At 35.9% G+C, this 15,652-nt stretch overlaps 1 protein-coding gene across 1 annotated transcript in view; it reads left to right on the forward strand.

Annotated features, from left to right (window-relative positions):
- Positions 1-1,928: 1,928 nt before the first annotated feature.
- The window catches only part of COPB1 (COPI coat complex subunit beta 1), a 30,261-nt gene continuing 16,537 nt past the window's right edge, over positions 1,929-15,652 (forward strand). Inside the window, exons 1-11 of the mRNA XM_058159237.1 lie at positions 1,929-2,081; positions 6,343-6,493; positions 7,285-7,514; positions 7,999-8,168; positions 9,816-9,930; positions 10,363-10,455; positions 10,966-11,103; positions 12,237-12,356; positions 13,147-13,254; positions 13,373-13,519; positions 14,690-14,835. Coding sequence (XP_058015220.1) covers positions 6,403-6,493; positions 7,285-7,514; positions 7,999-8,168; positions 9,816-9,930; positions 10,363-10,455; positions 10,966-11,103; positions 12,237-12,356; positions 13,147-13,254; positions 13,373-13,519; positions 14,690-14,835 — 1,358 coding nt within the window. The 5' untranslated portion in view covers positions 1,929-2,081; positions 6,343-6,402. The remainder of the gene's footprint in view (positions 2,082-6,342; positions 6,494-7,284; positions 7,515-7,998; positions 8,169-9,815; positions 9,931-10,362; positions 10,456-10,965; positions 11,104-12,236; positions 12,357-13,146; positions 13,255-13,372; positions 13,520-14,689; positions 14,836-15,652) is intronic.

The raw sequence follows: 15,652 nt of genomic DNA on the forward strand, positions 1-15,652 counted from the left end.
TGGCTGATCTTAAGAGCCACTAAGTTATATCAGAGTGTTGGAGAGTTTTTAGCATGAAGTGTGGAGGTAGAACAATCTCAAAACCTACTGTAAAAAAATGGATTAAAGTTTGTAAAATCTGTAAGTTTGGAAATTAAGTTTTCAACACTTTCCGTGGTGTCTGACAGAACCCTGGGCTGCTGTAAAACAAAGAACAAAATAAGAGTTCAGTTTAAGACTTCAGATAATTTATACTGTAACCTTTCAAATGAATTCACACCTGGGCCTTCGAATCATTTGATTTCTGGCAACTGCCTGGATCGGTGTTTAGTCATGCTTGCTTCCTAGGGTTAAAAGGGAGTGACTGCCCAAAATCACACAATTGGCTTCATTCCTAACACAGGATTAGTGCTTAGGGTCTTCTAGCCTGGTGCCTTATCCGCTATACCAAACTGATTGTCCAACCTACTGGTAGGTATACAATTTATGCACACATTCTGTATCCTGTACCTGCTGGACATTTTTTTAAAAGGGGGTGAGGCTGTTATAGTGTGCAAAATTTCTTGGGGGGGGGGAAGCAGCTATCTTGTTAAGGAAAATCTGGTTCTTTAATAGAATAAAATATAATTTTTTATTGGCCAAGTGTGATTGGACACACAAGTAATTTGTCTTGGTGCATATGCTCTCAGTGTACATAAAAGAAAAGATACGTTCATCAAGGTACAACATTTACAACACAATTGATGGTCAATATATCAATATAAATCATAAGGATTGCCAGCAACAAAATTATAGTCATACAGTCATAAGTAGAAAGAGATTGGTGATGGGAACGATGAGAAGATTAATAGTAGTGCAGATTTAGTAAATAGTTTGACAGTGTTGAAGGAATTATTTGTTTAGCAGAGTGATGGCCTTCGGGGAAAAACTGTTCTTGTGTCTAGTTCTGGTGTGCAGTGTTCTATAGCGTCATTTTGAGGGTAGGAGTTGAAACGGTTTATGTCCTGGATGTGAGGGATCTGTAAATATTTTCACGGCCCTCTTCTTGATTCGTGCAGTATACAGGTCTTCAATGGAAGGCAGTTTGGTAGCAATTATTTTTTCTGCAGTCCTAATTATCCTCTGAAGTCTGTGTCTTTCTTGTTGGGTTGCATTAAGCCAGCTTAACGGTCCACCTAAGTAGCCGGAATGTCAACAATTGAAATGGGGCACTTAACAGATTCCAAGGAAATTGTATAAGTGACTAGAAGTCTGTAGAGATTCTCAAGAAAGTCCAGTTGTCTCCTGAAAAAGCACCTTTGGGACAACCATGACCTTGGATGACTTGAGAATCTCTACAGATGTTTAGTGATACAATTTGGGATGAACACCCTGTGAATGGTGTGGGAGTAGGAATGGATTTCCAGAAGAAAAATTGCAGACTACAATAACCAGGCGCACTACTCAGGTGACCCTGAGGACACAGATAAACTTCCAAGAGCTTCAACCACCCTCTCAAAGGATACAAATGACCAGCTGTCTGCAAGGAATATAAATCCTCCCATTCCCGGCAATCCTGTCAGAACTGAAGAAGCTTCCTGGATGAGCAGCAAAACGTCTTCAAAAGAAAAAAGAAAGTCCAGTTGCCTCCTGAATGAAAAAAGCATCTTTGGGACAAGTAACTAGGTTAGGTACGTCGACCTGTGCTTAACTTAGCGATTCCTATGGGCAAGTTTTGGAAAAAGAAAGCATCCCCCCCAAACTACATAAGCTAAATTCCCACGCACGTGTATGAAGGGCGCACCCACCCTCGGCCTCTTCGGCCTTTCTCCCTGCTTCCGCCCCGAGTCGCGCGGCGCTCGAAGTTCGCCAGGAGAGGACGGACTTCTACGAAGCCAAGGAACGTTTTTTCGCAAACGGAGGAGGCGTGTCCTGCTGGGGCCGCCGTAGTCGCGAGGTGGCCTGTGCGCCCAGGGCTTCCACGTCAGCTGGAGCAGGCGGCTGTCCCAAGCAGGACCGGAGAAGGGAGCTGTGCGACGGGGCCCATTGAGGAAGAGGCGGCCGCCGCTGCCGCGCGGGTTCCACAGCCGCCTCCGAGTCTGCCACGGGGTCCCTCGGCTGAGGTAAGCTGAGGCGGCCACCGGTTTTGCCAAGGGCTGGGAGGGCCGAGAAAATGAATGTGTGGAGGGAGAGAGGGAGGCAGGCGGGCAGGCAGGCAGGCAACGGGCCGAAGCTGCGGGCTTTCCGGGGGAAAGAGTCCGCCACCCCCCACCCCCGTCTCCTTCCTTCTCCTCCTCTCGGGTCTGCACCCGACTTTCCCTTCCCGAAGAAGGCACCTTTTCAGATCTTCCCGCGGGGCCTAAGAGCGACCAGCCAGCCTCGTCCTGTCGGGAGGGCTTTGCGGACCTTCCGTTGCAAAGGCGGTGTGGAGGGAGAGGGGGTTGGAGGGGTTTTTACTCCCGTTAGGAATAACAGAACGGCGAATTCAGGGATTTTCCTCCCAATGAATGAAAAGGCAGAGCGAGATGATGAACATGCTCGGCTGGGGCCGGAGCCTCCCTGCCTTCGAGGGATTCATTTGGGGCTCCTCCGAAAGCAGTGATGCTGTTCGGCCCCCTGAAGGGCTGGGCTAACGAGGAGCCATCAAACTAGAGAACCCTTTAGGGGCCATTAGTCCCAACCGTCTACTCGGCTTCTTTTCTTTCCCCCCTCCCTGTGCCTTCCCGGCAATTACCTAAACTAGAAAGCTATGGGAAATCTAGACAGCGTACTAAAAAGCAGAGACATCACCCTGCCAACAAAAGTGCGTATAGTCAAGACTATGGTTTTCCCAGTTGCAATGTATGGCTGTGAAAGTTGGACCAGAAGAAAGGCTGAGGGCCAAAGAATTGAGACCTTTGAACTATGGTGCTGGAGAAGACTCCTGCGAGTCCCTTGGACTGCAAGGCGAACAAACAAGTCAGTTCTAGAGAAGATCAACCCTGACTGCTCTTTAGAAGGCCAGATCCTGAAGATGAAACTCAAATACTTTGGCCACCTAATGAGAAGGAAGGACTCACTGGAGAAGAGCCTAATGCTGGGAAAGATTGAGGGCAAAAGAAGAAAGGGACGACAGAGAACGAGGTGGCTGGATGGAGTCACTGAAGCAGTAGGCATGAGTTTAAATGGACTCCAGAGGATGGTAGAGGACAGAAAGGCCTGAAGGAATGTTGTCTATGGGGTCTCCATCGGTTGGACATGACTTTGCAGCTAACAACAACAACAACAACAACAAAAAGACTCTGGCTCAAGATCTGGCTGGCTTGGTGACTAAAGCAGGACTAGAATTCAGCCTCCTGGTTTGTAGCCTGGTGCCCTTCACCACCACATCAAACCACTTTCGCTATATAGGAGCTCAGATTTAAGAGCATTCCCAGGTTGATATTTATCTATCAAGCTTCCCTTTGAACACCACTAATGAGGGAATTTGCTAAATTAACTAAAAGGAAATCCTCCAAACTGACCTGTCCAGTTATAAATGTTATCAACTTTTAACTGTCTTTAAAAGTCATAAATAGGGGTTCTGCCTTTTCCAGCCAGCTAGCAGGATGTAGCTTACTTTTAGCTGACCTCAGAAAGCTTAAGCAGGCTCAGATCTGGTTAGTACTTGGGTGGGAAATCTTCAGGAAAGCCCAGAGGTCCACTAGCATGTATTGGGATGTTGGGGAAAAGAAATACCCTGGAAGAATGCAATAGCAAATGTCTCCCATATAGTTCACAAAGGAAGCTATGTAGATATGTCCATTTAGTCTTTGGGAATAGAGGTTAATTTGAAAAAAACCTATTGTTTCTATGGAAGTTTATTGTTTTTGGTTATATAAAGAAGGTACCAACCACAATGATAAAAAATGACAAAACATGGGTCATGCCACAAACCCAGCTTGAATCTTAAATGTTTGATGCAAACATGTATTATATTTAAGTTGAATTTGTATTATGCCATTTTTAGATGGGCTGGTCAAAACCTAACTGCATCCTTGTTACAAAATTGTAGGAAAGCTATTATCGTATTTTATTGGCCCCTTTAATTTGAATTTTTTCCAGCATCAAATCTTTTTTGTGTGTTTCATGGAATTTTCACAGTAGTCAGATTTATATTGAGCCATTCAGAACAACATAGCATATCGTTCTTGGTCATTTGTTATATATTTCAATTCTCTCTCTGTGTGTGTCTCTCTCTGTCTCTTCTATGTATAAACATATGAAACATTTATAATCCATCTGTTTTATTTAGTTGTCAGCATAGCTTCTCCAGAAAAGAATATTTAAACCCTTCAATCTGGAAATTTTAATAACAAAAATTTGATTCACTTTCTAAAGCTTAGGGGACATCACATTTTACAAACAATTGTAAACCATCTGGCATTTCAGATGTACCGGTATTTACATTATTTTTTCTTGAATATTCACAAGAATTATAGTATTCATTTGGAACGTCTCACTATCTGAACTTTCATCCATTTTTCTGTTTATATTTGATTAATACTACTGGTCCAAATAATGATATTGAGAACTATTTGTTTTTCATTTGTTTATAAATCATTTACTAAATAAATATAATTGCAGGACCAGAAAAAATGCAGAATTAAAATAATAAAAATAAAAAATAAAAATAGATTAGGGACAAAGATAAAAAAGGGGAAAGAAAGTAAAAATATGAATGTGTATGGGATCTGACAGAAAAAATCAATAAGTTTAAATATTGATATTTTTATCCAGTCATATTTGTATAAAGATTATCTATTAAGAAACATTGATAATATAGCTAATAAATGAGACCAGATTTGAATAAATTTCTTTCACTGTAGGATTTTTCAAAACTTTTTGCTGTATTAACTTCTACAAGATTGACAAATTTCAAATCTGAAGTCAGCCACCAATAATTTATTGAAATTTTTCAATAAATCAAACGATGTTAGAATGTTACATAATACTGACAAGGGTCAAAGTAGATACATAATGTTCTTTAGAGGTAATATTTTCAATGATTGAGTCCCAAAGATTTAGAAGGAAAAGATTAAACTTGACTGATCTAAAAGCAGGTTAGGATTTGTGACCCATCCTTTTACAATAACAGATTTGAACATAATTATGGTAAGTCTTTGATTCTACAAAATCCCTTTTATAAAATAAATGTAGCTTTATATTTTAAAAATGATAGATGATAAGGCAAAAATTCTCTTCATATTTTCCAAATGTGACTTTTAAGTGTGAATTTCAGATAACTACATATTAATTTCTTAATGTCAGGAGGAATGGTATCATCCAATCCAGACAGGATCTAACACTAACTTCAATTTGTATCCATTGAATATTATTTATATATCTAATTATATTTCTTAATTGTCTTAGTTGAAGGCACCAAAATATTGTTTACATTTAATATGGATAAACTTCCATTATGGTTTTATTTATATTGTACAGGTACATTGTTTCTGGATTCAAAAACTTTTTAGAATTTTATGCTTAAGCATGATCACCTAATAAACCAACAAAGATTTAGTGCATGTACAATTTCCACATGTACTTGAACCCACTGTAGATCAGACAGGTTTTTGTGATATTGTGTAAAACCATTAAGAGCAACAATATATGAAGTGCTTCTCTGAAGCTATGGTTCTAAGCACTGTGTCTTTTGAAGAAGGAGCCGTTTCAGAGAGTTCCCCATGTTGTCTTGCCATCATAGTTGTGTTACATCTATGTCTGGATCTTCATAGGATGAGTTTGGAAGGCACTGAAGTGGTTTGGCTAAACCGTTAAGAGGACAATCGCTTGTTTGTGAATTGAGGATCCAGTATGGGACTGTTGCTGCCAAGATGCTTGTATAAAACAACAGATTCTTGGATTTATTTTTGGAATAATGACACTATTTGAGGCTAGGAAAAAAGGATAATTGGGTCAAACAATTTAAGAACCACTGAAATAATACTTAAAACTGTAGGCAGGGGATTGTAGAAATGGTTTTGGCAGTTCTATGTGTTTGATTCTAAGTTAGATTTTGGAAAAAGTAGAAACAATTTGTACCTTATGTACTTATGTGTGTAACTTGAGATCATGCCTAGTTATTTTAGTGAAACATGGTCAGTTTTATTTTTATACTATGTGTGGTCTTAACCAAAGAAGGTTTACTGACTATTTTAAAATGTATAATGTCCCTGAGATTAATTATCCCTAATGTTTTTCCCCTAATGTTCTTCTGTTTATGAAAATTGTTAAATAGTTCTGTGTTGTGTGCTTTGGTAAATTAGAGACTTCAAACTTTTATTGGAAGAATTTGTTGTTATTTTCTATTGAATTGCATGCAGAATCATAATGAATAATTAGCTCTGTTGATTTATTTTCTAGAATTACTGAGACCTATTTGGAAGAACTTACATTAGGAAAGCCTTTTTCAAAAACACCACAATGACGGCTGCAGAGAATGTGTGTTACACGTTAATTATAGTGCCAATGGACTCAGAGCCACCATCTGAAATAAGTTTAAAGAACGATTTGGGTAAGTAACATTTTCTAGGCTATTGTTTATAGCTTTAGGTTATTTAAATCAAAAATTTAAATAGCATATTTTGCAATTAAGCGATCAAAATTTACAATTCTTTTAAATATTACAGAGTTGCAATGATACTGAAGATAAACAGTTTAAAATATATAGTGATAGCCGAAGTGATTAATAAACTAAGAGCAATGATAGGAAAAGTTCTTTTAGAAACACCAGTTGTTTGAATAATTGGAATGAAAGACACAGGCAGGGAGACAGGTTACTGAGCAGCCCTCAAAACTTAAGTTTACGTAAAAATTAATTATGAAATGGGCTGTTTTGAGCATTTTGAAAATACCTTGAGCATGAAACAGCTATGGGCACACTGAAAATGGCTCTCAAAGGCAACCATCTATTCTGCATTCAAAACATCTGCTTTGCATCTGAAACTAGATTTTTTATGACGCTTCATACTCAAAATAATTTGAAGTGAAGTGACTGGATGTATGAACTAAGTAGAAATTATCTGCTGTGTTTTTCTAACATGGAACGTTAAGTATGCTGCTTGGAAAATTTTGGGACTTGAAGTGCGCACATCCTTAAAAGTTGCCAAATTTGAAAAATACTGAATTATACCTTCATCAGAGTATACGTGCTGTTGATAACAAAGTTATATCCAAAAGAAGCTGTGTAAAAATAAGCAAACAGAAGTGGTTTGCAGCACAAAATAACATACATTGTGTGTGTTATTTCTTTAACATATATTGTTAACATACGTTGTGCTTATTTTAAACTTTTTCATTTAACAGAAAAAGGAGACGTAAAATTGAAGACTGAGGCCTTGAAAAAAGTGATAATAATGATCTTAAATGGTGAAAAGTTACCAGGACTTCTGATGACTATTATTCGGTTTGTGCTGCCACTCCAAGACCACACCATAAAGAAACTACTTTTAGTATTTTGGGAGATTGTTCCGAAAACTACTCCAGATGGTAGATTGCTGCAAGAAATGATCCTTGTTTGTGATGCCTACAGAAAGGTAAATATTTTAATTGGGTTTAATATTAATTTTATCTTTTTCAGTGAGCAACTCTAAAGATATTTATTGGGCATAAGACCAATTGCCATATACATTTAATATGCCAAATCTTTAGAATTGCATGATTTGTGATCTGTGTTTCAAAATGCATTTAGGATGTCATCTTACTAAAAACAGCCAGTTTTATCACTTTATCAGTCACTTTATGCCATTTTTTAATTCACTCGAAGATAGAGTCTTTCTTTTTTACTGAAACACTGATATGTGTGTGTGTGTGTGTGTGTGTATATATAAAAGGTTAAGTGTTTAACATATTTTTTGAAAACATAATGCATGTTAAAATTTATGAAGCAAAACAATATGAATAGAGCCATGCTTAACGGATGTTAACAAATTTAACGGATTCAAAGCAGAGAAGTAATTGGATAGCTGACACCACTAAATATAAATCCTGTAATATGTTTTGTTAATTTTGTTGTCTTAGGATCTTCAACATCCAAATGAATTTATCAGAGGCTCCACTCTCCGTTTTCTTTGCAAACTTAAAGAACCAGAACTGCTAGAGCCATTGATGCCAGCTATCCGGGCATGTCTGGAACATCGTCATAGTTATGTGCGCAGAAATGCAGTCCTTGCAATTTATACTATTTACAGGTAAATTCTAACTATTGACTGGTATCACAAAGCCTACATATAAAAAAATATTACGCTTAAGTATCCCAAAATGTCTCCCATATGCTGGAAATGTAAGAATAAAGAGGGAACATATTACCATATGTGGTGGTCTTGCCCCGAAGCACGTAAATATTGGTTAAAAATTAAAAAGTGGCTACAAGAAATCACGAATGAACAATTGGATCTAGAACCCGAACTTTTTTTATTGGGGATCTTTAAAAAAAAATACGTGAAGAGTATAAAATATTTAATACTACATATATTAACTACTGCTAGGATGGCCTTCGCTCAATGTTGGAAACAGCCATGTGTGCCCACAGAGAGACTTATTATACAAAAGATTATGAATTGCGCAGAAATGAACAAACTAACTTTGAGTCTGAAGGATAAGGAGACATCAGTATTTTATGGTATATGGGAACGGTGGTATGGATGGATGGAAAGGAGATAGGAATATTTAGTTACTAAACATAATCAATAGATAAAATAAGAATACAAATATGTATAATTTAATGTTTGTCATTATTGCATGGATTATTATTAGATGAAAAACACCACAAATAAGCTGTTAAATGATATAAGCCTTTTCCCCCCCTTTTTTTATGCTTTTAATGTAAAAAAGTTTAATAAAGTTTAATTTAAAAAAAAATATATTACGCTTAAATGTTAAGCTAAATTTCTTGAAATTGATTCTGTTGGCTTAATTACGGATTCATTTATCTGTTTTGATATTTCTCAAAAAAGATTAAACCCCAGAGTACTTACATGTGTGTGTATAACTACATATATGTGTGTATGTGTAAGTATATATATACCCACATTTATAACATTAGCACACATATGTTTGAGATTATAAATTGCAGATATAAAAATAAAAGGGTATTATTTCTCCTGAAATTCATAGGCACAATGAAAATACTAACATTTAAGGATTTATAGTAGTCATACTTTAAAATAGTCTCATTTTTTTAATTTACAGTAGTTTCTTTATACTGTATATATGGTTGTATTATTCTATATAATACATCATACATTATAGGTGAAAATGTATAACAAATAAATTGTATATCAGCAGTATATGTCTATTAGCCTGGAAGCTGGTATAAACTTTTGTCTTGGATTTGAAATTTTAATCATTTTGAAAAATGATTATTTTATTTTTGATGCAAGTGAAATAATGTAAATTTAGGAAAAATGAAATTGAAAAAATTAGCATGCCAAATGTAGACCATAAGCCATATTTATCTTTGTGAAATTATTTTTCTTGCCAGCTGGTAGTTAGATTGTCTTAGAAAGCACTTTTACACACTTGCGAGTGTCTTGTTAAACAGTGCATTAAAAAAAATAAGTAGAAGGCAAACAAACTTTCAGCTCCTATTAATCTTTAGTTGTTTGCTAACATGGATATAATTTCAGTTTTACAGTTTCACACTATTGGTGAATTTTTTCTTTTATGGAAATACAGCAATAGTAGTTTGGGAAATCTTGCTGAAATGTAAATTACATACCTTGAAAGAAGAATTGTTCTTTAACTCCCACATTCCACCCAATTGGATGCAGTTTCTATATGTTGTATTATCCAATCTCTTTGCTTCTAAATATTATCGGTGCTTTCTTTCCCAAAAGAAACTTTGAACATCTTATACCTGATGCCCCTGAGCTGATCCACGATTTTCTGGTGAATGAGAAAGATGCAAGTTGCAAAAGAAATGCCTTCATGATGCTAATTCATGCAGATCAGGTAAAAATATAGCCTACCTAATTCTGATTTTTATTTAATAATTGTTGTTAACTTGACACTAACATTTCCGTTTTATTTCTTCACTGATATATGTCAAGTCATGCTTGCCTAAGCTTCATTATGCACATCCATCATCTAAAGCTATGAGAATCTGAACGCTAATCCTTCCACAGCCTGAAAACAAATTCCAGAAAATTCCAGCTCTATGATGCATGTCTGCTAATTCTCCGCCCAAACCCCTCCCCCCAAATTGACTTTTCATCTCTGTTTTATTTTTTGTGGATTTGAAAGACTATAAATAATAATTCTGATAAAGTAATTATGAGGTCCCTCATCGATGGAATATCAAATATAATTATGTGTAAGAAATATTGTGGAGTTAAAATTCAAATCAGTATAGAAAAATTCATACTTGTTTTTTTTTTTTTAAAGGACCGAGCTTTAGATTACTTGAGTACCTGCATTGACCAAGTCCAGACATTTGGTGATATTCTCCAGCTGGTTATTGTGGAGCTAATCTATAAGGTGCAGTAAAACAAATTTCTGTAATCCTTAACAATGAAAGCAATTACCTTTGAACAAGCTACTGAAATAAGATTCAGTCATGAGTTCAGTTAGTAATTTGAAGTTTGAAAAGTGAGAAGAAATTGTGACAGAATTTCATAAGTCATAGTATACACAGTTAGATGGAAAGAGAGTTAGATCAAGCAGTAGAAGACAATTCTGTTTCTACCATCTATGACTGTAGATAGCTCAAGCTATCTATAGCTTGTGTCTATACATTGTGCTTAAGGTTTTTTTAATTCTTACGATTCACAATTGGGGTTTGGGTTGCCAAAAGAATAGGAAGCTGTGAAGTGAAGTACTGCTTGAGGTTTACTACATTTGTAGTTGTATTTTTTTAAATACAGAGTACTTTGAGATAGTCTGATGATGGTTTCCATTCTAATGTGGTTATAAAGCAATTAAGCAGTTGATTTTTCTTTTAAAAAAATACTCTGCTAAATAATGTTTCTGTCTCATTTCCAAATTTAGGTTTGTCATGCTAATCCATCAGAAAGAGCTCGATTTATTCGCTGTATCTACAATCTACTACAATCATCGAGCCCTGCAGTAAAATATGAAGCAGCAGGAACATTAGTCACTCTTTCCAGTGCTCCAACTGCAGTCAAGGTACCGCAGTGCATTGTCTCTAACTAAAGTGTGCAAATACTGTATAGTTAGAGACCAGGCAATCTTCATGCAGATCAACAATGCTTGTCAGTCAGGTTTGAAGAATGTTGTGGGCCAGGAGAATGGGAAATCTGGTTACTTTGTAGAACTGTTTGGCTTGTGCATGAAACTGAAAAACTGTGTGAGAAATTCTCACCGAATCAAAACCAAACTTTTCAGGAAAAAAAATGACAAATGTAAAGGAGAACTCAAAAAATCCAAAGCATCAATTTTTTTTAAATTTACATTTATATCCCGCCCTTCTCCGAAGACTCAGGGCGGCTTACAGTGTGTGAGGCAATAGTCTCATTCTATTTGTATATTTTCAAAGTCAACTTATTGCCCCCCCAACAATCTGGGTCTTCATTTTACCTACCTTATAAAGGATGGAAGGCTGAGTCAACCTTGGGCCTGGTGGGATTCGAGCCTGCAGTAATTGCAGGCTGCTGTGTTTTTAATAACAGGCTATCTTACAGCCTGAGCCACCACGGCCCTGTAATTGTTGATTTTCAAGCTGTGTGGTTCATTTAGTTCTTAGTTGCAGTAGTTTTTGGTAAATATGCAGCTTTGTTAATTGTTGACTATACTATCATATACTCATCAAAACCAATGCTAAATGGAATATTTTACATAACCACTCAGATGTGGATGCACTGCAATTTGTGTTTGAATCTGTAATTTGTCTTCTGGTTACATTCATCTATAGTAAAGAGAAATGTATCACAAGAGATGGTCAACTATTAGAGATTTTCCGTTTTTTGAACCACTAAAATGACTTATCTAAGAGAAAGAGATATTTGAAACATAACACGTTATTTCCAATCTTTCAGGTAACCTTGCACATGCAACTGGGTTTAAAATCTTCACAAATGTTATAGGACTTCCTGGTTTTTCCACTTTTGCAAGTTGGATTATTTCTGCAAAAGTGCGCTTAAATGTACACAAATATAATATAGACTTCCTAATTTTTCCACTTTTGCAAATTGTTGTAATTGCTTAAATGATTGTATTTTATTGATTTATTTTTTTACTTTTTTTTCTGTATCACAAAAGAATAGTGCTTTAAATACCTTAATTCTGTCTTGTAATTTAAGGCAGCAGCTCAGTGCTATATTGACCTGATTATTAAAGAAAGTGACAACAATGTGAAGCTGATTGTCCTGGATCGCTTGATTGAACTCAAGGATCACCCTTCCCATGAAAGAGTACTGCAAGTAAGTACAATGCAAACTACACTTGTTCCCCTAAATTTAAAGTAATTAAATAAAATGCTAATAGTCTATTGTGAAGAAATGTTGGAAGGGATGGAGTTAATGAATATAGTGAAGCTGAAATGGACTTTTATTTTTGGCTTTGAATAAAAAAAAGCTTCCTTGGTAAGAGAACAAAGGAACTGCATTTCTAATTATGCTTTTTTTTGCTCAAAATTCCACACCACTATGGGAATCTTCAAAGGAGGGCAAAGGACAAAATTTCCATCATAACATTGGGACTCGGATATCACGACTTAACATATTTGAGTCAGAATTTGAAATAGGTAACAATATGAGATGTAAGTCATGATGTCATTGTTTTTGTTGTTGTTGTTATTTTTGCATCATGGTGACCTGGTGTAGAAACCATTCAAGGCAACTTCTTAGCTTTCACTTTTTAGGACAGGGCTTTCCAACCTTGGCAACTTTAAGATTTGTGGACTTCAACCCCTAGAATTCCCCAGCCAGCGTGGGAGTTGAAGTCCACAGGTCTTAAAGTTGCCAAGGTTGGACATCTCTGCTTTAGGGGTTCCTAATACCAGTCTGGTCTTGCAAAAATGAAGAGAATAGTTGCTGAAATAGAAGCACCTTGATTATTAAACAGGTCAAGAATGAATTTTACAACTTTTCAAACATACATCTCTGATCTTAAATTACTGTTTTTAATAATTACATAATTCTATACAGAATTTAACTGAATTTTCCCAGGATGGTTAATGAATGCCTATAAATGAAATATGCTTTATTTCAGGATTTGGTTATGGACATACTGAGAGTTTTGAGTACTCCTGATTTGGAAGTTCGCAAGAAGACATTGCAGTTGGCTCTTGATCTTGTATCTTCCAGAAATGTAGAAGAGGTAAAATAAATGCTACTCTATCAATTTATTTGGAAATATATAGATTCTTATTTTAATGTAAAATTAACATGGTGCAAAATTATATATTACACAGTTAATAGTATTGTTTTGTTGCTAGTTGGTGATTGTTTTGAAGAAAGAAGTCATTAAAACAAATAATGTGACTGAGCACGAAGACACTGATAAATACAGACAGTTGCTTGTTCGGACTTTACATTCTTGTAGTGTTCGGTTCCCAGACATGGCTGCCAACGTCATTCCTGTGGTATGTAAATCAGCTTTGTTTTCATTGCTCTGCAATACTTGTTAACTTATGCTGTTATCAGCTTAACTTTAGACAAAATCATTATTCATCCCTAATTCAGTTTTCCTATACTTCCTTAATTAGCTGTTTATCTTTGAGATATTTCTAATTTAAATAGTATTTCTTTATTTGAGAAATAATGAATAGTCCCTACCCAATGCCTGGTGCTTGATGCATTGAGCCCCAGGATTGGTTTAGTTTAATTTGTAGATTATTTTTAACATACCTTTTCATTTCATTGAAAATAGTGGTGAACAATGACCTTTTGACTTTAGCCTGATTTAGTCAAAAAGTTGATCCAAAAGCAGGTAATCTAGGTTCTGGGTCCAGAGTTACTTCCAACTCAGTCTTAACGTTTATTCCATTCCCATTTACTTTCAGATTAGGAAAATTTTGTATTCATTTTTCTGAGCTGGATTTTGAAGAACCGAGGTTACAATGTTGTTAACAACCAGTTTGCTGGATTCATGCTAGGATCAATCTATTTTCCAACTGGAGTATCTGGAGTAGATTAAAATGGGATTGAATAGTTTATAGGTCAGCCTATTGGCGAAGCTGTTCTCTCTCCCTCCCTCCCTCCCTCCCTCCCTCTCTCCCTCTCTCTCTCTCTCTCTCTCTCTCTCTCTCTCGCACACACACACACACACACACACACACACACACCATTTCTTTTTATAGAATTTATTAAGAATTTTCTGTTTACAGAGATATGTCACTTTCATTTAAGTGTTCATAATTTAGCTTTACTGGGTCATGACCTACATTCCAGACAAATCTATTTCACATATGTTATATTGATTAAAAAGTGAACTGTGCCACAGCTATTATCATTTAGATAACACATCTTTTACTAAGCTAAAGGCCATCCATTCAGCATTCCTGATCTACATGTTAAGATATCCCTAATTTATTAGTGGAATGTAGTATGGTGCTAATAAGTTGCACCCAAATGCCTTTTGTCAATGTAAATTATCATGTCAAAAACAGTTGAACATAAATGCTTTTAAACTGGCAGTCATTCCCATTCTTAACCTTGTATTTGCCAAAAATTAAGTCAGGTACCATTATCTGGTATTAGATAGCGGTACAGTGGTTTGTTCAAATTTTGTATGTTCATTCTTACTCTTCTAGTTGATGGAGTTTTTAAGTGATTACAATGAAGCGGCAGCTGCAGATGTATTGGAGTTTGTGCGTGAAGCCATTCAGCGTTTTGATAATCTCAGGCTGCTAATTGTAGAGAAAATGTTGGAAGTCTTCCATGCGATTAAGTCTGTCAAGTAAGTTTAAGATCTGCCTTGAAAATTCACTACCTGAATTTCATCGTGAATTACTTTTAAGACTTGGAGTTTATAATACAGTCAGCACCACTGAAATAATCCATATACAAATGACTTCTTTGCAGTAGGAATTATTTTATTGCTGATGATTTCTTTGTCTCTGAATGCATTCAAAATTCCATTTTGATGTATACATAAAACTTGCCAGATCTAAATCTCATCCTTTAAAAAGCCTGCATTGCAGTTCTCTAATGCCTACTGAAACTACTGTGTTTAGTTGGTTGTATTTACAGGATTGTAGCCTTTGTTACATCACTTTATCATAGAATTGCATTAAATACTTAAAGCAATCTGAAGTAGAAGTGACCATTTCTGAGTAAAATATGTATAGATTTAACATTCAGGGATTTTTAATTTTCATTCATCTATATAAATTGCCCCTTTTCTAGCCCACACAATTTTAGAAAGTCATTTTTAAAAAAAATTGTATTAGTGAAATCCAGGAATCCTGGGTTATTTTTCAAATAATATATATTTATATATTCTGTTTCAGGAAGAGTATGCAGCATAGTTAATAAGCAACAATTTGTATTAAAGGTCCCTCAAGGCTGCAATTGTATATACTGAGAGTATGTGTCAGTGAATTTGTCAGAATACTTAGATAGGTGTAGGACTTTGCTATCAGTTAATTTTTTGGTTAGTTGCAGAAAGTTCATTCCTGTGACATTTTCTCTCCTATCTAACAAATTGTCCCTGCACTGGCAGCCCTCTCTTTGCTGTGCTTTCTTTTCCTTTACTTAGACCCAAGCCTGCATCT

This window comes from Ahaetulla prasina, chromosome 1 (assembly GCF_028640845.1).
Source record: "Ahaetulla prasina isolate Xishuangbanna chromosome 1, ASM2864084v1, whole genome shotgun sequence".
Taxonomy (NCBI): domain Eukaryota; kingdom Metazoa; phylum Chordata; class Lepidosauria; order Squamata; family Colubridae; genus Ahaetulla; species Ahaetulla prasina.